The 24,838-nt window shown below is 34.0% G+C and overlaps 1 protein-coding gene across 2 annotated transcripts in view; it reads left to right on the forward strand.

Moving 5' to 3' along the window:
• CNTN5 (contactin 5) overlaps nucleotides 1–24,838 on the forward strand; it is a 1,359,165-nt gene that overhangs the window by 819,120 nt on the left and 515,207 nt on the right. For both annotated transcript variants that reach the window (XM_045080322.1, XM_045080321.1), the window contains 3 exons: nucleotides 5,397–5,618; nucleotides 23,505–23,628; nucleotides 23,757–23,932. In XM_045080322.1, the coding sequence (XP_044936257.1) occupies nucleotides 5,397–5,618; nucleotides 23,505–23,628; nucleotides 23,757–23,932 (522 nt within the window). The remainder of the gene's footprint in view (nucleotides 1–5,396; nucleotides 5,619–23,504; nucleotides 23,629–23,756; nucleotides 23,933–24,838) is intronic.

A 24,838-nucleotide genomic window follows, 5' to 3' on the forward strand; every position in this document is an offset into this window, starting at 1 on the left:
AATTACTGGGTCATAGGGTGACTCTATTCTTAACATCTTGAGGAAGTTCCATACTGTTTTTGAGTAGCTGTACCAGCATGCTTTCAACCAACAATGTAAGAGGATTCCCCTTTCTCCACATCCTCACCAATATTTGTTGCTTCCTATTTTGTTAACTTTTGCCATTCTAACTAGTATAAAATGGTATCTCATTGTGGTTTTGATTTGTATTTCCCTGATGGATAATGATGTTGAGCAGTTTTGCATGTGTCTGTTAGCCATTTGTATGTCTTCTTTGGAGAAGTGTCTTTTCACATCTTCTGCCCATTTTTGACTGGGTTATTTGTTTATTAAATGTTGGGTTTGAGACGTTCTTTATAGATCTTGGATATCAGCCCTTTTTCTGATATGTCATTTGCAAATATCTTCTCTCATTCAGTGAGCTGCCTCTTAGTTTTGTTGATGGTTTCCTTTGCTGTGCAGAAGCTTTTTATCTTGATGAAGTCCCAAAAGTTCATTTTTGCCTTTGTTTCACTTCCTTCTGGAGATGTGTTTTGAAAGAAGTTACTGTGGCTGATGTCAAAAATGATGCCTGATGTCAAAGATGATGACTATGTTCTCCTCCAGGGTTTTGATGGATTCCTATGGCATATTCAGGTCTTTCATCTATTTTGAATTTATCTTTGTGTAGGATATAAGAAAATCATCCAGTTTCATTCTTCTTTATGTAGCTGTCCAATTTTCCTAGCACCATTTATTGAAAAAACTGTCTTTTTATCCATTGGATATTTTTTCCTGATTTGTCAAAGATTAGTTGGTCATAGAGTTGAAGGTTCATTTCTGGAGTCTGTATTCTGTTCTGTTGATCTATGTGTCTGTTTTTGTGCCAATATCATGCTGTCTTGGTGATCACTGCTTTGTAATATAGCTTGAGGCAACATAATGCCCCCAGCTCTGTTTTCCTTTCTCATCATTCCCTTGGCAATTTTGGGGCTTTTCTGTTTCTATACAAATTCTTAGGATTATTTGTTCTAGCTCTTTGAAAAATGCCAATGGTATTTTAATAAGGGTAGCATTGAAAGTGTAGACTGTTCTGGGCCAGATAGACACTTTAACAATATTTATTCTTCTAATCCATAAATGGAATGTTTTCTGTTCCATGTGTGGAATGTTTTTCCTCTCTTTGTGTCTTTTCTTAAGTGTTTTCTCAAGCCTAGCTATTGTCTCCATAATTGCTAGCCTGAAGTCTATTTCTGACATCTTGCTTATATCCATATATCCATTAGGTCTACGGGAGAGGTCACTGTCTCTGGTTCTTCTGTTTGTTAGGAGTTCTTCCTCCTAGTCATTCTGTTGAGGAGTGGTTGAGGGGATATACAGAACGGAAGATATCAACTACAATCCAGGCAAGATGCACCTGCAGGACTGCAAGTCCTTTGCCCCTGTACAGAGCCAGACATATATTCTTATATCTCAGGCTGATTTCATGGGTGTTCAGAATGGCTTGGTAGATTTCCATCTAAATTCAAGGGACCAGTTGAAATGGAGTCCCCCACTCCTCTGCCATCTTCTATTTTCTCAATTAAATAGGAACACTATAATCAGGAAACCCAGGAAGTGTGGAGGTGGAGGACAAAAGATAAGATGTAAATTATTCCATTCAGAGATATTAAATGGATTAGGGAAATGTAGTAACATTGCTTGGTAGAAGAGTTGGAAATGCCCCCAAAAGAGGAAAACCTCACTGAATTGTTACTTACACTCAGACCAAGAGACCATTAGATGTCACAGGCTAAGGCCAGAGTCTACATGTTTAATGCAATGGAATTGGTACTGTGGGTGTTCCAGACTCTATTCCAGAGATTAAGAAGTCCCATTCACCTCCTTTCACTTTCACATTCACTGTGCATGTTATGTGGAGCAGTAAGGCAGCTTTGCTGCCATGGGACACCCCTTCTCTTCAGGGCCAGACTTTCCACACAGGTCTTCAACACTGTCACCTGCTCTCTCATCAACATTGACTCTTCCACTTTTTTTAGTAACTTCACACGTTCGTGCTTTTCCTCTTTACAGGTTCCACTTCTACTATTCTCTTATATACTATTCTCTTAAATGCTTCTACTATTTTCTTAAATCAGGGTTCCATTTCCAACATTCTATTCCTCATTTTATGTTTTTTTCCCCCCTTGGCAAGCTCATTTATCTCATAGTTTAATAACTATCTATTTGGTTATTATTTAATAATCTCTCATTAGCCTGTGACTCCCTTATGTTTACAAAATTTTCTAATCAAAATTAATGTCCTAGGAGTACTTCAAGCTCTCCAGTTCCCCCAAACTGAATTCATGAGCTTTCACCTGAAGTACATGCCTTTTGTTTCACCTTTATCCATATTCTAGTAGCATAGAGTATTCCCAAATTCTTATTTTCTCTTCCTTGCCTTCAATTTAATCAATCAGTAATCTTTATTGTTTCATTCCCACCTATCTCTTCATTACTGACTAATCTTTGCCTTTATCACAGCTTTAGGCTCTTGATATGCCTTTTATTTCTTGTTCCAAATGACACTGCAACCAGAGAGATCTTTCTAAAATTTATGCTGCTTTCCTTTCAGAGTCCTACCATTTTAGAAGGCATAATAGGCAATTTCAACATTAGTCCCAGCTTACCTATCCAGTCTTACTTCTCTCACCTCTCTCCCTCACCCTCTGAGCTCCTGACTATATTATTCTACCAAGAACACCCTGCATCCTTTCCTTTCCAGGTATTCATATATTTTCTTCCCTTACTAGGCTTTTTTCCCTACCCAGAATTTTGCTGAACTAATCACTAATGGTCTTTCAGGATTTAGATTAGATAGAACTCATCTGGAAAGCATTTTCTGATGGCCCTAGACTAGATGAGAAATTTTGCCATCCATCAGAGGGAGCCCATAACTCCTTGATTTTACTCTTTTTTTTTTTTTTGGTCACATTGGATTAAAGTTCTGTATAGTTGCCTTTGTCACTATATCACAAGCTCCCTCATGCCCGGTGCAATATCTTATTCACCTTTGTATCCCTAGCATTTAGTCCCTACTGAGTTCTCATGACATGTTTGCTGAATACATGAATGAATGAATAAATTGTCAGAGTTCTAGTAACAGCTTTGGATTCACTTTAATTGATGAAAAAGGAATCTCCACTGCAACAGATGCAACTGATTACATTACAAATGAAGCCCTGGTGTGGAGCACACAGCCAAGTCATCATTTGGCTCATGTCTATCTATACAGAGTGCTATAAGCCAATTACTGTAGCACATACGTAGTATCCATTTTGTTAATATATATTAGCGAATAGCATATATAATTATTATATATACACATATGATTCACAAACTCGATGATGGTACTGGCTTTTTTGAGCCTTATTATGCCCCTTCTTGTTTTCTACTGATTATCCTTCTCTAGCTTTAAAGACTAGACACATTCTCATACTCCATTTTAATATTTAACACTAGCATGGTATGGTCTTTTTTTTTCCTTTTTTTCTTTCTCTTTTTATATATAAACAGGGTATTCAGCTAAAACACAGAGAAACAGACTACACTAAGAAATGAATAATTTCAGAGACCACAACTACATACTATCTTGAAGGAAAACTCATTCTCTTTTCAATTCCTTATACCTCTAAGTGCCAAAACTTGCATTTATTTCCAGGTTTTAAGGGAGATTTAATGTCTACCCATAATCTATTCTTATATAGTTTGGCCAGGAGAGGTTACCTATTTTCATTTAAAATTGATCCACCTTCACCATGCTTGCAGTTGAACACAAGGACTAAAGGACATGAATCTCTTAACAGTTCCTGATAGGGTTGGATTACACATATCTTCTCAATTTAAATGCACAAAACATCTAAAATGAACATCTAAAAACCTACTTCTTCAAGTTTCAGAGAAATAATATTTATAGTTTCACAGAACAGAAGATTTTATATTTAATTCAATGTTTAACACCTACGAAAGTGTTATTTTCAAATCACAGAAATGCTTCTTGCATTCAAAAATAACTGAGACAAAACAAAGATTCTAAATAATTTTCATTATGAGAAAGTTTACTCGCAAAGGTAAATTATTTTTTGTCAAATTAATTTAACATCCATTAAATTCAAATGTCAGATACTCTCAACAAAAATTCTTTTAATATTTCCAACGTTAAGAAATTGTAAAATTCAATTGAGAGTTAACATTGAGGGCACCTGGATGGCTTAGTGGCTTAAAGCCTCTGCCTTCAGCTCAGGTCATGATCCTAGGGCCCTGGGATCGAGCTCAGCAGGGAGCCTATTTCCCCTTCTCTCTCTCTCTGCCTGCCTGCCTACTTGTGATCTCTGTCTGTCAAATAAATAAAGAGTAATTAAAAAATTGAAAAAAATTTCAATTCCTAATTGTTCTTTAGATTTCATAATAATTAGTTTGCATTTTTTTAATTAAATTTAATTTAATTTAATAAATAAATTAAATTTAAATTAAATTCATTGTTTTCCATTTCTAAACATTTGCTTTACACACTAACCTGACTATCTCCTGGGGACATAAAAGAGTTAATATATTATCCTTCAGGTACTATATATATATATATATATATATATATCTTTTTTAATGAAAAACCTTGGAAATTAGAACAAATTATGGTCAAGACATTTCTCAATAATCAATTAATATAGGAATTTCATAACAGTGTCCCCACTTAAGAATTAATATTGTTATATAAATTATATAACAAAATCTACAAAACAACTTTTGTTCAAAATTTTTTATTTTCCACTGTTAATTTAACTGTTTTTCAAGAACATGGGGAATAACTTACAGTCAAAATTACAGTCAAAATACATTCTGCATTAGATGCATTTTCTACTCATGAAGATTCAATCTATATTTAAAGGATGTAACTGAGAATATGGGTATTTATTTTCCTTTTTCCCATTTTTTAATAATAAATAAGGAACTGATCAAATTTATGTGAATGGATATTTTAATAAGAAGGCAAACAAAAAGAGTTAGTTCCCAAATATTCCTGGCAAAGAAAACAAAAACTTGAATTTTTGGATGACTTTCTTACTTTTTCCCCTTATTCCCTTCTTCCTTCCTCCTTTCTGTTTCTTTCCTTTCTTTTTCTTCTCTTTCTTCTTTCATGATTATTTATTTTCTTTCTCTCTTGCACACCCAACATTGAGACTAACAGAATTTCCAAAAAAAAAATTTTTAAATCATATAAGTAATATTTTATATTATTTTGCCACTATCTCTGTAGTTTGCATTTGGTTGCAGTTCCAAGGGAAGTTGTTAATAATATCTTAAGAAAAAATAAATTTCAAAGGAAAAAAAATACTCATCAGAATTCATTTTTCATTATTGTTTTTTTTTTTTTTTAACAGAATATTCTGGAGCTCTTCCTAATTTCCCTACTTCATATGCTGCTTTGTTAAGAATTAAAAAGAGTTCATCTTCATCCCTCTTTGGTTCAAAGACCAGACTGCGATACAGTAATCCTTTATTAGGAACACTGAGTGTTTCTTCACCAAGTTGGCGAGGAACAGCTCAACATTATTATTCCCCCATCAATCTTTATCATCCCTCAGATGCCTTCAAACAAGATGGTAAGTGTTAAAGGAAAACTGCATCTGTTGAAGTTAAACATGCAATGAACATTTTTTTTTTTTCAGGACTATTGTAATTGGGGTCAAGGCTATTGCAACAGGGGTGAGAGTTTAAAACAATTCTCTCAAAACAGAAAGTGGCAGAGTTTTTAAGATCTGGAAAAGTGGAGGACATGGAGGAACAGGTTGGTCAATGTGATTAGGGTACGTAACAGTGGAAAAACTTTCCCTTTCTTTGCTTCTAAATTTTTTGTCTGGTCTAATAATTAAATTGGCATAATACAGATTAACACAAGAAAATACATTTAATCTCATACATATAGGAACTGGTCAACGCAAGCAGCTTTTATACCTTTTAGACAAAGAAGCAATGCATTTGTGAAGAATTAGCAAGATAAATGAGTTTGGGCATGAGGTAATCATTAGTGAAGAAGTAAAAAGGTTTGTTTAGTCAGTTTTCTTGGCCCTAAATTCCCTGTTTCTGGTGGTAAGGATGCCTTCTATTCTCCTGGTACAAAGACGGTGCTTTTTACAAGGAAGATTAGTTCCTGCCTTTGGTGGGGAAGAAGGAGGGTTGGAGTGTCCTTCTTGTATCAGCTGTTTCTTAAGTAACTTTATTTTAAAATCATCAGCATACCAAAGTGGTATAACTTTAGGTGGCATATTCTGCTCTCCTTTAGCCATGTGAGTTTATTAACTGCTGCTTATTAAAGTCAGTCTCTTATCCTCCTTATAGAGACTGGGAGATAGTGAGCCTTTTTATCTCAATAATTGCATTTCAAAGGACTGTCTGCTGGGTCCTTGAGAAAGTGTATATTTAACATTTATTCTGACAGGAAAATAAATAATGTAAATTTCCAAAACTAAGACAGTAATTATATTAAGGACTATTAAATAGCTATTAAAATTAAGGTTTGAATAACGTTTTCTAGATGTTTTCCTAACTGTCATTTTTGAGTACATTAACAAAATAATATAAGCTTAGTTAATAGTCAGAGAAAAACACTAACAAATGATTATTACTAGGGACTGTTCCAGGCTCTTTGTATAGCTTATCTAAATAATTCTCTCAACAAATATGTAAAGTGGATATTCTTACTGTCTTCTATGTAAATGGAAACTCAGAAGTAGATAAGCATCTTTTAAAAGTTCACACTGTTAATAAGCAGGTAATTTTTATTCCTATATCTACTGATTTTAAGTCCAATACACTGGGCTATATTTCAGTTATGATTGATGAAGGACTAAACATCCAAAGAAACATTTTGCAAGAATTAAACTATTTGAAAATGTCCTTGAAGTGTAATAGTAGATTGCTGTGCCAAACACAACAAACTCATGTCTCATGCTTATGCCAGTTTTTGCCACATGAACATCATCTAATAGAGTTGACATGTAAATTTTATTTAAGCATAATATTAGCTCCTTAAAGATCTTTTATTTTTGAAGTAGTTTAATTTTAAAATTTCCATAATGTGTTCTGTGAAAGACAATATCAAGAGAATTAGAGGACAAGCCACAGACTGGGAGAAAATATTTGCAAAAGATACATCTGATAAAGGACTATTATCCAAAATATATAAAGAACTCTTAAAATCCAACATAAGACAACAAAGAAATTTTAAAAATAAACCAAAGACCTTAAGATACCAAAGAAGATACACAGATGTTAAATAATCATATAAAAAGATGGACTGCATCATTTGTCATCAGGAAATGAAAACTAAAATGAGACACCAGTACATACCTATTAGAACAGCCAAAATCCAGAATACGGAAAATACCAAATGCTGGGGAACACTTATTGATTTCTGGTAGGAATACAAAATATTACAGCCACTTTGAAAGACAGTTTGATGGTTTCTTACAATACTAAACATACTCTTACCAATATGATCCAACAATTGCACTTCTTGGTATTTATCTAAAATATTTGAAAATTTATGTGTATATAAAAACCTGCATGCACATGGATGTTTAGAGCAGCATTATTCATAATTGCCAAATTTGGACATAATCAAGATGTCCTTCAGGAGGTGAATGGATAAATAAACTGTGATATATCCAGAAAGTGGGATACTATGCAGCACTACAAAGAAGTACATGATTAAGCTCTGAAAAGATGTGGAGGAACGTTAAATGTATATTAGCAACTGAAAGAAGTCAATATGAAAAGACACATATTGTATGATTCCAACTATTTAACATTCTGGGAAAAAAATGATGGAGACAGTAAAAAGATTAGTACCAATTATGGGGGTTGAGGAAGAGATGAATAGGCAGAGCACAGAGGATTTTTAGGGCCATTAAAATACTTGGAGCAGTTACTGCTTGGGTAGCAAACGCTCTGTAAGGCCTGTGTCACAGGCCTTGGGTTGGTGAGCACACAGAGATTTGGGGAGACAGGAGCACCTGGAGAGTCCAGGAAAGCACTGTGCCCTTTTGCCACAACTGGTCCTCTGCGTCTGTCCCAGCGGGCTGTTCCTGAGTGACTTCTTTCGTGATATGCCAGAGATCTACTAATTTTCCTGGGGTTGTTGCCACCCTTTTAGCATTTTGCTTGCTCCTTCATATACTCTTATCTGGACAAAAGGACAAGGTGGAAAAATTCACCACAGAAAAAAGAACAAGAGGTAGTACTGAAGGCTAGGGAACTAATCAATACAGACATTGGTAATATGTCAGATCTAGAGTTCAGAATGATGATTCTCAAGGCTCTAGCCAGGCTCGAAAAAAGCATGGAGATATTAGAGAAACCCTCTTGGGAGATATAAAGGCCCTTTCTGGAGAAATAAAAGAACCAAAATCTAACCAAGTTGAAATCAAAAAAGCTATTAATGAGTTGCAATCAAAAATGGAGGCTCTCACTGCTAGGATAAATGAGGCAGAAGAAAGAATTAGTGATATAGAAGACCGAATGACAGAGAATAAAGAAGCTGAGCAAAGAGGGACAAACTATTGGACCACAAGGGGAGAATTGGAGAGATAAGTGACACCATAAGATGAAGCAACATTAGAATAATTGGGATTCAAGAAGAAGAAGAAAGAGAGAGGAGAGCAGAAGGTATACTGGAGAGAATTATTGGAGTGAATTTCCCCAATATGGCAAAGGGAAAGAGCATCAAAATCCAGGAGGTACAGAGAAACCTCCTCAAAATCAATAAGAATAGGTCCAGACCCCGTCACCAAATAGTAAAATTTAAAAGTCTTAGTGGCAAAGAGAAAATCCAGAAAGCAGCCCGGGAAAAGAAGTCTGAAACATACAATGCTAAAAATATTGGATTGGCAGCAGTCTTATCCACAGAGACCTGGCAGGCCAGAAAGAGCTGAAATGATATATTCAGAGCACTAAATGAGAAAAACATGCAGCCAAGAATACTATATCCAGCTAAGCTATCATTGAAAATAGAAGGAGAGATTAAAAGCTTCCAGGACAAACAAAAACTGAAAGAATATGCAAACACCAAACCAGCTCTACAGGAAATATTGAAAGGAGTCCTCTAAGCAAAGAGAGAGCCTACAAGTGGTAGATCAAAAAGGAACAGAGACAATATACAGTAACAGTCAGCTTAAAGGCAATACAATGTCACTAAATTCATATCTCTCAATAGTTACACTGAATGTTAAGGGGCTAAATGCCCCAATCAAAAGACACAGGGTATCAGAGTGGATAAAAAAACAAAACCCATCTATATGTTGCCTACAAGAAACTCATTTCAACCTGAAGAAACTTCCAGATTTAAAGCAAGGGTGTGGAAAACAATTTACCATGCTAATGGACATCAGAAGAAAGCAGGAGTGGCAATCCTTATATCAGATCAATTAGATTTTAAGTCAAAGACTATAATAAGAGATGAAGAAGGACACTATATCTTACTCAAAGTATCTGTCCAATAAGAAGACCTATAAATTTTAAATATCTATGCCCTCACTGTGGGAGCAGCCAACTATATAAACCAATTAATAACAAAGTCAAAGAAACACATCAACAATAATACAATAATAGTAAGGGACTTTAACACTCCCTCATTGAAATGGAAAGAACATCTAAGCAAAAGATAAACAAGGAAATAAAGGCCTTAAATGACACACTGGACCAGATGGACATCACAGATATATTCAGAACATTTCATCCCAAAGCAACAGAATACACATTCTTCTCTAGTGCACATGGAACATTCTTCAGAATAGATCATATCCGTGGTCCTAAATCAGGTCTCAGCCAGTATCAAAAGATTGGGATCATTCCCTGCATATTTTCAGACCACAATGCTCTGAAGCTGGAACTCAATAACAAGAGGAAATTTGGAAAGAACCCAAATACCTGGAGACTAAACAGCATCCTTCTAAAGAATGAATGGGTCAACCAGGAAATTAAAGAAGAATTGAAAAAATTCATGGAAACAAATGATAATAAAAACACAACGGTTCAAAATCTGTGGGACACAACAAAGGCAGTCCTGAGAGGTAAATATATAGCAGTACAAGCCTTTCTCAAGAAACAAGAAAGGTCTCAGGTACACAACCTAACCCTACACCTAAAGTAGCTGGAGAAAGAACAAGAAAGAAACCCTAAACCCAGCAGGAGAAAGGAAATCATAAAGATCAGAGGAGAAATCAATGAAATAGAAACCAAAAAAACCAATCGAACAAATCAACAAAACTAGGAGCTGGTTCTTTGAAAGAATTAATAAAATAGATAAACCCCTGGCCAAACTTATCAAAAAGAAAAGAGAAAGAACCCATATAAATAAAATCATGAATGAAAGAGGAAAGATCACAACTAACACCAAAGAAATACAAACAACTATAAGAACATTCTATGAGCAACTCTATGCCAACAAATTTGACAATCTGGAAGAAATGGATACATTCATAGAGACATATAAACTACCACAACTGAACCAGAAAGAAATAGAAAACCTGAACAGACCCATAACCAGTAAGGAGATTGAAACAGTCATCAAAAATCCCCAAACAAACAAAAGCCCAGGGCCAGACAGAATTCTCCTGGGAGAATTCTACCAAACATTTAAAGAAGAACTAATTCCTATTCTCCTGAAACTGTTCCAAAAAATAGAAATGGAAGGAAAACTTCCAAACTCATTTTATGAGGCCAGCATCACCTTGATCCCAAAACCAGACAAGGATCCCATCAAAAAAGATAACTACAGACCAATATCCTTGATGAACACAGATGCAAAAATTCTCACCAAAATACTAGCCAATAGGATTCAACAGTACATTAAAAGGATCATTCACCACGACCAAGTGGGATTTATTCCAGGGTTGCAAGGTTGGTTCAAATCTGCAAATCAATCAATGTGATACAACACATTAATAAAAGAAAGAACAAGAACCATATGATACTTTCCATAGATGCTGGAAAAGCATTTGACAAAGTACAGCATCCCTTCCTGATCAATACTCTTTAAAATGTAGGGATAGAAGGCACATACCTCAATATCATCAAAGCCATCTATGAAAAACCCACCACAAATATCATTCTCAATGGAGAAAAACTGAAAGCTTTTCCGCTAAGGTCAGGAACACGGCAGGGATGTCCATTATCACCACTGCTATTCAACATAGTACTAGACGTCCTAGCCTCAGCAATCAGACAATAAAAGGAAATTAAAGGCATCCAAATCGGCAAAGAAGAAGTCAAACTATCACTCTTTGCAGATGATATGATACTATATGTGGAAAACCCAAAAGACTCCACTCCAAAACTGCTAGGACTTGTACAGGAATTCAGTAAAGTGTCAGCATATAAAATCAATGCACAGAAATCAGTTGCATTTCTCTACACCAACAACAAGACAGAAGAAAGAGAAATTAAGGAGTCAATCCCATTTTCAATTGCACCCCAAACCATAAGATACATAGGAATAAGCCTAACCAAAGAGGCACAGAATCTATACTCAGAAAGCTATAAAGTACTCATGAAAGAAATTGAGGAAGACACAAAGAAATGGAAAATGTTCCATGCTCATGGATTGGAAGAATAAATATTGTGAAAATGTCTATGCTACCTAATGCAATCTACACATTTAATGCAATTCCTATCAAAGTACCATCCATCTTTTTCAAAGAAATGGAACAAATAATCCTAAAATTTATATGGAACCAGAAAAGACCTCGAACAGCCAAAGGGATATTGAAAAAGAAAGCCAACGTTGGTGGCATCACAATTCTGGACTTCAAGCTCTATTACAAAGCTGTCATCATCAAGACAGCATGGTACTGGCACAAAAACAGACACATAGATCAATGGAACAAAATAGAGAGCCCAGAAATAGACCCTCAACTCTATGGTCAACTAATCTGTGACAAAGCAGGAAAGAATGTCCAATGGAAAAAAGACAGCCTCTTCAATAAATGGTGTTGGGAAAACTGGACAGCCACATGTAGAAAAATGAAATTGGACCATTTCCTTACACCACACACTAAAATGGACTCAAAATGGATACAGGACCTCAATGTGAGAAAGGAATCCATCAAAATCCTTGAGGAGAACACAGGCAGCCACCTCTTCGACCTTAGCCGCAGCAACATCTTCCTAGGAACATTAACAAAGGCAAGGGAAGCAAGGGCAAAAATGAACTTTTGGGATTTTATCAAGATCAAAAGCTTTTGCATAGCAAAGGAAACAGTTAACAAAACCAAAGACAACTGACAGAATGGGAGAAGATATTTGCAAATGACATATCACATAAAGGGCTAGTGTCCAAAATCTATAAAGAACTTAGCAAACTCAACACCCAAAGAACAAATAATCCAATCAAGAAATGGGCAGAAGACATGAACAGACATTTCTGCAAAGAAGACATCCACATGGCCAACAGACACAGGAAAAAGTGCTCCACATCACTCGGCATCAGGGAAATACAAATCAAAAACACAATAAGATATCACCTCACACCAGTCAGAATGGCTAAAATTAACAAGTCAGGAAATGACAGATGCTGGCGAGGATGTGGAGAACGGGGAACCCTCCTACACTGTTGGTGGGAATGCAAGCTGGTGCAACCACTCTGGAAAACAGCATGGAGGTTGCTCAAAATGTTGAAAATAGAGCTACCCTATGACCCAGCAATAGCACTACTGGGTATTTACCCTAAAGATACAAACATAGTGATCTGAATGGGCGTGTGCACCGAAATGTTTATAGCAGCAATGTCTACAATAGCCAAACTATGGAAATAACCTATATGTCCATCCACAGATGAATGGATAAAGAAGATCGGTATATATACACATTGGAATACTATGCAGCCATCAAAAGAAATGAAATCTTGCCATTTGCGACAACATGGATGGAACTAGAGCGTATCATGCTTAGTGAAATAAGTTAAGTGGAGAAAGAGAACTATCATATGATCTCCCAGATATGAGGAAGTGGAGATGCAACATGGGGGGTTATGGGGTAGGAGAAGAATCAATGAAACAAGATGGGATTGGGAGGGAGACAAACCATAAGTGACTCTTAATCTCACAAAACAAACTGAGGGTTGCTGGGGGTGGGGTGGGAGAAGGGAGATTCGGTTATGGACATTGAGGAGGTATGTGCTATGGTGAGTGTTGTGAAGTGTCTAAACCTGGCGATTCACAGACCTGTACCCCTGGGAATAAAAACATATTGTATGTTTATTAAAAAAATAAAAAATTTAAAAAATAGTAATAAAATAAATACTTGGAGCATCACAATGATGGATATAAGTTATTAAACATTTGTTTACACCCACTAAATGTACAGCACCAAGAGTGGAACCTAATGAAAGTGATGGATTTTGAGTGATCATAATGTGTCACATTATGTTTATCCTTAGTTAAAAAGAAAAAGTATCATTCTGGCAATTTATCTTGCTAATAGGAGAAGATATGTATGTGTGTGAATGAAGTGTTTATGTGAAATCTCTACTTTCCTCTAAGTTATGCTGTAGATCTAAAACTGCTCTTAAAAAAATAAAGCTTTGGCATGCCTGGCTCAGTCAGAAGGCATGTGACTCTTCATCTTGTGGTCTTGGGTTTGAGCCCCAAGTGAGTGATGTAGAGATCACTTAAAAAAGTAAATAAGTAAGTAAGTAAGTAAATAAATAAATAAATAAATCAAATCTTTTTAAAACTCTTATTATATTAACTTCAGTGTCAAAGTCATTAGGCAGAGATGTGTTGGGATTTGTATTCTTTAAGAATAATTATTTTATGGGACTACAACAAAATAGAATGTATTGAGTGGTTAGAACTACAGGGTACACTTGTTTTTGGTAAATTCAATAGACCAGGAGTAAGGACAGATAATCTGCATTTATAAAAACCTCCCAGGTTATGTTGATGCTCCTGGTTGTTGAACCATGCTTTGAGTAGCAAGTCTCCAGGCTGGAGACCCCGTTCAATATAATTTAAGTCTTTCACTGCTCTAGTTTAATCCATATTTAGAGTATCAGGAAGATTGGGAGTTTTGAGTATTTCCAAAGTAATCCTCTGTAGTTGTTATTTCCTCACCCTAGAATTTGATAGTTCTTGGCTAGATGTGACTTTGAGTTTGTTCTTTCAAGACCCTGACATATGGCTTTTTTCAGGTAATTCCCTTCTGCCTTAATAGAGAATAAAGTTAGGGTTGACATACTCTTGTGAAAAATGAGAAAAGTAACAAAACCTGAATAGAAAGCCTTCCCATTCCTGCTCAGAGTTAAGCCCGGAAGTGCTCCAAGATAGAGTTAAGATTTTTCTGAAAATTGTAAAAATCTAATTTGCAGAGAAATTTGAGAAAGCAATTCTACTCTTGTATATAAAACCTGGAAAACAAAGAAATATAAAACCATGTTTATTGCATTATATGTTTAACAACAAAAAGTTAGAGACAACTCAGATAGTTATCAGAAGGGAAATGGATACATAAATTATAATTTTTCATGTTTTGAAATATTAAGATGGTTAAAGTGAATAAACTATATATTTAAGAAACAAAATGAATATACCTCAAAAGTTAATTTTTAGTGAACAAGGAAAGTTAGACTACTACTTATAATATACCATATATGTAAAAAGATTAAAAATCAAAATAATATATATTATTTATGCATATGGATATGTGGCACAATTTTTTAAAACATGAATGTGAGGTATCAAGTTGACTATAATGCTCATCTGTCAGGACAAAAGGAAAATGAGAGCAAAGAAATGACACCAGGATAGGGAAGGTATATGACCTCAACTATGTGATATTTTAGTTATTAAAATAAAAAAATCTGACAGTCATATAATGAAGCTTGTACTCAGTAAAATCTAAAGTGGTTCACAATGATTCTCACCTCCTGATGTTTATAGTGTTATCATTTCTCTTTAACTGTGGGCCAAAGCCAGTAATCTGCTTCTGGAGAATGAATTATGGCAAAAATAATGCCAATATTAGGTCATGAAAAACTCTGTCTTCCATCTAACTTCCATTCCAAAGAATGCATAATCAGGATCTGAATTAAACAAAGTTCAATGTACTATACGGATTAGCTGCCTAGAGTAGAATACCAACCTCTTGAGATGATCACAAGATAACACAGAAAATTAAAATAGGTGAATCTGAGGAAGAAAACCTTAAAATTATGATATTGTGAGAAGAATCCTCTGTAGAAAATGTAGAAGTATGGTGAGGACATCAAGAAAATGAACCAAGGTTATATGTTTATTATCTCACAGTTTCTGTGAGACAAAACCCAGATGTGGCTTAAATGGGTTCTGTGTCTCTCACAAAGCAGGACTGTAGTCTCATCCCAACATTCAAATGATATAGATCACTTGTTAGCACACTTATATGTTGTTGGTGGGGTTCAGTTCCTGGTAATTGTTAGACTGAGTGCTTTAATAATTCATGGACTGTTGGCCAAAAGCCTTTCTCATTGATACTCTCCATAGAATAGCTCACAACATGGTAGCCAACTTCCAACAGCAGGAGCAAGCCAGAGCAAGAGATGGAAAACAAAAAAAGACTTCAAGAAGTGTATAATAGACACTAACACTTGATTCAGGTGAGGAAGTGGAGACAGTTAATGAATAAAAATTTTTGTGCTAAATTCATGAAGCAAAAAAGAGTAATGGAGCAGTACCTGGAAGGGAGAATGTTGTTCACTGGAGTCAAGTGGAGTCCTCTGACCTATTTTGCTTTCAGTTTGATATTATTATTTTAGGTAATGATTATCACCACTTCAAATTTCATGTGCAAATGTTCCACCCAACAAAAGACATTATCTAGTTTTGAAAGAAACTGAGTTGTTAATAATTAAAGGGGTCGTTTGAATATATCATTTAATTGACTAAAAAGTTTTAAGGAAATTTTCATGATAATATAGGATAATTAAAAGCCCTTATGGGTCAGTCCCTCAAACACCTACAGAATATGCACAGTTTTTTGAAATGTGATATGGACAAGGATTATTAACTAGTGTTAACATAACATCCATTTTCCCTTTATAAATGAACAGCCAATAATATAGTCCTTGACTTCATTTCTCTGTGTTGTTGTTGTGGTTTAGAAGGAGTAACATAAGTGTAGAGAGCATTTCATTCTTTTATTTGTGATTAGATGGTTAGTTTAAAATATTTTATCTTTCTTAAACAGAGGAGCAATCTGGATTAGAAGTAATGCTGACAAGGAACTTTCGATTTACTAGGGAAGTCCACTCGAGATTCAGATTCTACAAATGCTACATCGGGTGGAAAAATGGTGATTCTTACAAACAACTGAAATGAATTATTTTCTACTAGGATTGAGCTATGTTTACATTTCTTCAATGATATAAACAACCTGTAATTTACATAACACTCTGAGTCTACCCACCCTTTAGAATTTCTACCACTAGCTTCTGACATGTGAAGATTTCCTGCAATTTGCCAACTTTGTTGCCTCATATCTTCAGTACCTTGGGCTGAATTTCATTGTTGACATGGCTTATTAACAGATTTGACTTGGCACATGGGCAATGGCATCATAACTCAAAGTAATCTCTGTGTTGACAATTTTCTGTTGTTTCTTCAAAACAGTCTTTGCTGATAAATTATTTTGGAGGATCAGATACAAAATTTAAATGATCTTTTATAAGAATAAGAATTCCCTCTGGAAGGGGAGAAGGTATTTCAGTTGGATGGTATACTCCTGTATAAAATCAGATCTCTCCAGTTTCTCAGTTTAAAAAATAGACAAATATATCCTAATAAAACCTTAGAATTTTTAAGACGATTCACTGAAACTTTATGACCTTATTCTTTATTACATTGTTAATTTTTAGAGTTGTTTTTATTGTTTTACATTATTATGCTATTCTCTCCAATTTAACTATATGTCATTTGAGCAAAAACCACCTTATATAACTCTTCTTTATCCACTCTCATCAGTAAGAACAGTGCCAGCTTACTAGGAATTTCACAAATACTGTTGAATAAAGAGGCAGATGAGGAAATTAAAAATGAATTTATATATCATGATAGACTATTTGCTTGAATTTTGTTTATTTAAACTTTGTATTCTGGATTACAAATGAGAAGGTAGAAAAAGCAATGTCCTTCCTCTGTTGATATGGTGGCCTAGTAGTTTGGCATCTTCTGAAGTTTATATTGGGCTGGTACATTTTGACCATTCTTGTAAGTGATAGCATATCTGAATCATCTGATCTTTCTTTTGTAGATACATTAGAAAATGACAAAGAAAGTCTATTATACTCTCAATTTATATTATGTACACAGCATAATGCCACTTAACCATGAAACATACATCACAGTGCTTTTTAATAAATAAAGCACTCCAGTTCTTAGGAAACTTGGAAAGTTTGTAATGAAAGTTTACACTTGTTCAGCTTTTATAAAAAAACAATTTTAAGTTGAAAAGAAATTTAAGATTAAAGGAAGGTTTGGTTATTTTCTTTAAGAATTCATTTCCGATGCTCCCATGGTGTGGAAAGTTTTTCTCACATTATAACTGTGAATTTCATCATAAAATGTAATTTCTGGTAAAACAATTCAAAACTTCTGGAAATCATCACATGAAATATTAGTGATGATTTAAAGTGCATTTTTTTGTAATTGCGCTTGACACGATAGGCTGATATTTCTTCTAGATTATATTACTGATACACTTAGTTAACATTACATGAATAAACTAGACAAGGCCATAAATTAGAGTTAACTAGCATGTAGAGGGGTTTGGGGTCTGGCATTGGACCTTATCATTGAGAAAAAGAAGCAATTGTTTAAAAGAGGATTTCAATATAAAGGGCAAGTTTAGAATCTAGAGAGACATAATGTCTCCATACTTTTGTATCAGCAGAACATAAGTATTCTTAATGGAGCCTTTATATTCTAATTTTAATGAAATCTATGTAAACTAAGGAAGTTATTATTGATGTGCTAATCAATTCAAGCATAGGAAAATCTTGACCAAAGTATATATATTCTAGAGCAGAATTCAGTAAAAAGCTGTCTTCATCTAGGAAACAAACTTACCTTTTATTTCAATTTGAACTTTATTTTAATATAATTCCAGCAATAAAACAGCAGTTTGTAAAGACTTCATTCATTACTGGAAGTGATCAAGCTAAGACAGATAAATATCCCAGAGATTTTTAGAAAGAATGCTTGAAATGAATGGAAATTTATTCTGATTCTAGAAGTATATGGCTCAAGGATATCATTCCAATGAAATTTAAACTTTTTAAAAAAGATTTTCCAACAATCATTATTTGTAAATGATGATTTTATCCTATGTTTTTCCTGGGAAGTTCACAGTTTTCAAAGTTATTTTTTTTCTTAAATACATTTTCTCATAAGTAATAGAGGAGAAAAAATAGCATATTAATTATCTACTCCTGTGTAAAATGTATCTTAAAACTTAGCAACTTAAAACATCTTTTCTTTTTTAGAAACTGTTGGTCTGGAATCTGGGAGTGGCTTAGCAGGGTAGTTCTGGCATAAGGTCTCTTATGAGATTTCAATCAAGCTGTCATTGTAGCTGCTTTCTTATTTGAAATCTTGACTGAGAGAATAATCCCTTAAAAATTCACTCATACAGTTGTTAGTAGGCCTCAGTTTCATGCTGGCAGTAGGTCAAACAAGAGATTTCAGTTCCTCAAATGTGGGCCCCACCATAAACTGAAAAAGTATCTTCAGGGGCGACTATATTCCCCCTAAGGGAATGACTAACAATAACAGTGCTAAGAATAGTTTAAAGAACAAATATGTGAAATCAAACTAAATCTGATGACAGAATGTGTTAAGAAGTAACTTTTCAAGCTCAGGAAACAGTGAGGGAAAAATAAAACCATGAAAGAATTGAAAACTTCATTAGTGGTAATACAAAGGCAATTGAAAAGATAAGAATGTAGCTATCATATTTGAAAAAGTCAAACAAATTAGAAAAAGATTAAAGATATAAAAGTTGTTATAGAGATGATAGAGAAGACTTTAAAAAAAAATTGAAGATATGCCTAATGGGTATGAGGAGAACTGAACAAATAAAGAAATTTTCCTGAAAAAGAAATTGCTGAGATGTCTGCATGGCTCAGTTAAGCATCTAACTCTTGATTTCAGCTCAGACTATGATCTCATGCGGAGATCTAACCCTGTGACAGGCTACACACTCAGCAGGGAGTCTGCTTGAGATTCTCTCTCTCCCCTTCCTCTGTCCTTCTCCATGCTCTTTCTCTAAAATAAATACATAAAACTTAACAAACAAACAAACAAACAAAAAAGTCTTGAACCTATAGTTATATAAAACGTTAAACACCAAGACAAATCCAGAAAGGGGAAAGAAACAGACATCCAGGTATAAAAACTAATCACTTAGGAGTGAAGGAATGCAGGCTGACTCAGACTTACCCATGGTAATGTTAATGCGATCAGAGAGCGGAAAACATCTACAGGCTTTAATGAAATTAATACTGAACCCCTAATTTGATACCCAGCCACGTTGTCTTTCAGTTGTAAAGAACAAACAGATATTCTGAACCAAGGAGCAAAACAGAAAATTTAGGGAGTACACATAGGGGAAGTGAGAGAAAGTGTATTAATTTCATCATTCTTTGTAGGAGAAAATCAACAGATCACTTTTAAATTGAAACAATTCTCTTCTGAGGAAGGACATTCTGGAGGTGTGAATCTGATATTTCACAGACAATAGCCACTCACATTATATAGTCTGTTCATAAAAAAAGGCTGATTTTTAAGAAAAAAATCACTCAAAAATATTACTCCTATAAGATATTAACATTGTATGTGATGGGATCTGCCTGTTACAGAAATATCTCAAAGATTTCTACCTTGTTAGAAAAGTATTTTGATTTACTTGTTATCCAGATCTTTGTGATGATTATCATATATGTTTTGAAGTCCATCTCCACAAGTTACAGATTCCATTAAGTTAAAAATTGCAAAATAGAAGGACATTGCTTAAAGTAATTCATTGTCTTCATCAATAGGTGTAGTGTACTACTGCAGGAGAGTGAATCAAACTGTCTGAGTTTACCTATAATAATACATTCTTGGTATGGAATCTTAAAAATGAATCTTTTTAGAGTTAGAATCATCATTGATTACCCTTTGGTGAGGACTGGGAAGTTCTACACATGCTCTTCAACCCCTACAGTGAGCTTTATTTCTAAAAGAAAAAGGAGAGAGAGAGAGAGGATGATTGCTTGCTAAAATGCTTTTAAAAGTAACAATTGAACAAAGAGATACTGAAAAGAGGATGAGTAGTCACAACAGAATACATGTTGTTTAGGTCAGTCTCTTATTTTTTCAGTGTGTAATCTTACCTCTTAGCATTTCTCTAGCCTGACAACCTTTATTTCTCTTGTCCTTTCTGATAATTTTCAGAACAAAAGATTTAGAACCATAGACCTTTAGTTAAAATCAACTGTTTATTACATTGCTAATTTTGGAGAAGTCTCCTCTCAGAACCTCAGAGTTTTCATCTCTTTTAGAAATAATTGTAATGTTAAGCTTAAAGAATTAAATAACAGTATATATTAAAATGTTTTATAAATGTTGTGAAAAAATTATAATAGTAATAGTAGTGGCAGGGATAATCAGATTCTAGATTTCAACAGCCCTGGATTTGTATCCCAGGTTTGCCATGTATTTGCTATATACATTTTTTTCATTAATTTCAGCCTCAGTTTTGTCATCTATAAAACTGGGGATTAGTTCTAGTCACATGGATGTTGTGAGTGTTAAATGATACATTGCATATAAATAATTCAGTATAATGTCTATTATGTAGTAATTATACCACAAGAAATGTTAGTTGTTGCTGTTATTGTAATTACTAATTATAATTTATAGAACACTTGTGTATACTATGTATACCAAGTATACATGTTGATGTCAACCAATCCTCATAATAATATCTTCAGGAGACATGATCATCCATAGTTAATAAATGGAGTACAAAGGATAAAAGTAAAAACAAATAAGGAGGTTAGAAAATGATGGTACTAGAATTTGAACCCAAGTGTGTCTGACTCATAGTTCAAGAGTTTTGAAATATATAAAAATATAAAATATATTTATTAAATGTTGATTTTATGCATTATAAGAATTTATAATATTGATTTAATGATCATATTTATAGTGTAAAGACTAGAAGAGATATATTTTCATGACTCCATCATGCAGTTTAACTATAACTGAGAGTTTAAGGAGGTTTCATGTGCTTTTCCAAATATTTTATAAATGCACTATGATGCAACAGCAAGTAGAATATTTTGACAATAATTTTCTCTAGTTCTTTTTATTATATTACTTGTTTATATTTTTGAGTAAAAGTTTTAAGTGATAGCAATGTGATTTGGTACATAGAAACACATTTCAGTTACTTTCATGTAATATTTTATTATTTGTAGCTGAAAAAAAAGGACTTCAGCTAGATTATCTAGGACTCAAACAAAATACTTGACAATGCCTGCTTTTTAAATGGTCAGTTTTATTGGGTGAATATTTAGAGTGCCATGAACACTTCTATTTTTCTTTGCCCAAAAAAGAATGAATACATATTTTTAAAAAATGTATAAATGTACTCTAAACCCATTATTCTAAATAGGGAGGTTTTTATCTTTTTAAGTAATAATTTTTTAAAGCTTGAGTTTCCTGGGACATTCATTCTTGTATTTCTTTCCTGATATTTTCTTGTGGTTATCTACAAAGAATGTGAATCTCCAACTGTTTAGAAGAAGTATTAGAAATATGTCTTTCCTAAAATTTTGCCTCTTCATTTTTCTAAGGCAGTAGTTTTAAATGAGGACAATGTTGACCCAGGGGACATTTAAGAATCTCTGGAGACATTTTTGATTATATACTTTGGGAAGGTGTGCTGATGGCATCTAGTAGGTAAGGGCTTGAGGATCTTGATCTAAGGTTACTATATAATAAAATTCATGATGGATAAAAATAAAGAAAAAAATTTACTTTCTTCTAAATTCACAATTCAAGATGTAAAAGATCCTAGATCCACATATAACTCTGTGAATTCTTGCACTACTACAAGCTAATAAGACTAATACTTCCCCCGACACATTTACTTATCATTTCTCCACCAGAATTATCCTAAAACTCTGGCAGAATTATGTTAAAACTTTTGAAACCCAAGCTATCATCTGAAGCTCAATATTATTTCTGCTTCTCAATAAAATTTTCATTAGTTTTAAATTACCTTTATCATAAGATTTCTCTGAATATTAACTAATTAAATGAGATAAAATTAGTATCTGGCATATAGTAGTTACCTAATAATTTTACATGTCCTTCCCTTTTGTCTCTTTCTCTTCTGATCTCCTTATTTACATTGTTTACCTGCTAATGAAGACTTAACTGTGTACAGTTTTTCTATTCTTATTCATTTATTTGACTTTTTTTTAAGATTTTATTTATTTATTTGACAGACAGAGATCACAAGTAGGCAGAGAGGCAGGCAGAGAGAGAGAGGAGAAAGCAGGCTCCCTGCTGAGCAGAGAGCCCGATGCGGGGCTCAATCCCAGGACCCTGGAATCATGACCTGAGCCGAAGGCAGAGGTTTTAACCCACTGAGCCACCCAGGCACCCCGATTTATTTGACTTTTTTTTAAGACATCTCATTTATTCTATGAGAATATATTTATTTGCATTACATAATTTATCCTTTACAATCTAGCATTTTTTAAAAGATTTTATTTATTCATTCGAGACACAGAGGTACAAAAAGAAAGCCAGCATGAGCAGGGGGAGAGGCAGAGGGACAGGAAAAAGTAGACTCTCCACTGAGCTGGGACCCCCAATGCCAGACCGATACCAGGGCACTGAAATCATGACCTGAGCTGAAGGCAGACTCCTAACCATCTGAGCCACCCAGACACACTTATACTCTAGCATTTGACAGAAATCACAAGAAGGCAGACAGGCAGGTGGGGTGGGGAGCAGGCTCCCCCACCGAGCAGAGTGCCCAATGCAGGGCTGTATCCCAGGACCTTGAGATCATGACCCAAGCCAAAGGCAAAGGCCTAACCCACTGAGCCACCCAGCTGTCCCAACTTTTAGGTTTTTTTAAAATGTTCTTATTTAGCATTATCTTCTTTAGCTCTGCTTTAGATGAATACAAGATATGTATTTGAAAATGTACACCACCAATATTTGATATATTTTTTAAATTGTATATATCATAATTTTAAAAGAAATCTTAGTCAATTAAAGAAATTCTAGGTAGGTCTCTAATTTACTAAAATAATGTAATTTGCTAGTTGTGACTTTCTTGTGTTAGTATGTCTGTTGAGTACAAGGAAAAAGGAAAAATTTTAAATATTAAAATAATAGAGAAAAAGTCTTGATATTTTTAGAAAGTTTAAAGTGTGTCATTTTTGGTCCTTACAGAAAGTGTAGACTATGGGCCAGTGTTTGTACAAGAACCAGAAGATATAATTTTCCCAACTGATTCTGATGAAAAGAAAGTAGCATTGAACTGTGAAGCTCGTGGCAACCCAGTTCCCAATTACAGGTAAAAGTTCATTATTAATCATTTTTCTCAAGTATTAAAAATTCCCTTCAATGAGATTCTGACATTTCCAGGGAGTATTATAATATCTCAAGTACTTTTTACATATTTGTCTTCTGATTTTTCCTAAGATGGCTTCGAAATGGAACAGAAATAGATTTGGAAAGTGATTATCGCTACAGTTTGATCGACGGGACTTTCATTATCAGTAATCCAAGTGAAGCAAAGGATTCTGGTCTTTATCAGTGTTTAGCAGCCAACACTTTAGGAAGTATTCTTAGTAGAGAAGCCATACTTCAATTTGCCTGTGAGTAAAGTATATGTTTTCTTCATGTATCTATATATAGTGTGTATACATGTAATTTAACAGTTTGGTTAGGCAAAAGCTTAATGAAGACCTCAAATTTTCAAATAGTGGTAAAATCTCGGTAATTATTAGAACTATGTAAACAATGTGTTTTTTTCTAAGATATTCAAAACTCCCTGAAATGTTTGCCTTCTTCAAATAAACCCAACACACTACTCTGGGAGGTTAAAAATACTACTCATAACTTTTTTTTCCTCCACCTTTTAAAACATCTACTTATCTGCCTTTATTTTTCTACTGTTTATTATAGTCACTATTTGCTATAGTTTCCTTTAGACATAAGATCACATATTCTAAAAATTCTGCTTAGGAAACTAAAGAAATGCCTCGGAAATGCTTATGTTTCAGATTCCAACTACAATTTCTCACACAGATACACCAGTTTTTAATTAAAAAAAGATACATACATATAATTAAACATATATACTAGAATATATGCATTTCCTAAAATAGAACATTTATCTAATTAACTATGTGTATTGAGTTCTTAAAACTTGTGAAATTATGTAACTTATGATAAAGACTTACACCAAATTGAGGATAGGCTACTGAGTAAAAGCAAAACAATACAAAAAACAAAAAACAAACAAACAATATCATTTCTTAGTAAACAATCCTACTTGAATACAAATTCTTGAGGATTACAATATTTAAAAAAAATAGGAGGGTAGATTTCTTCATGTTAATAATTTATATGTAACTTATATCGGCTATATAATTTATCACAAAATTATTTTTAATTTAAAATTACACCCTGAAGAATGGAATAATTGATTTTCTCTATATAATCTCCATCACATATTATTTCTAATTAACCCAGAATCCAGACATCCTATTATAGGAGTG

Source organism: Mustela putorius, unplaced genomic scaffold (genome assembly GCF_011764305.1).
Source record: "Mustela putorius furo isolate JIRA1106 unplaced genomic scaffold, ASM1176430v1.1 tig00000460_pilon_pilon_pilon, whole genome shotgun sequence".
In the NCBI taxonomy this organism is placed as follows: domain Eukaryota; kingdom Metazoa; phylum Chordata; class Mammalia; order Carnivora; family Mustelidae; genus Mustela; species Mustela putorius.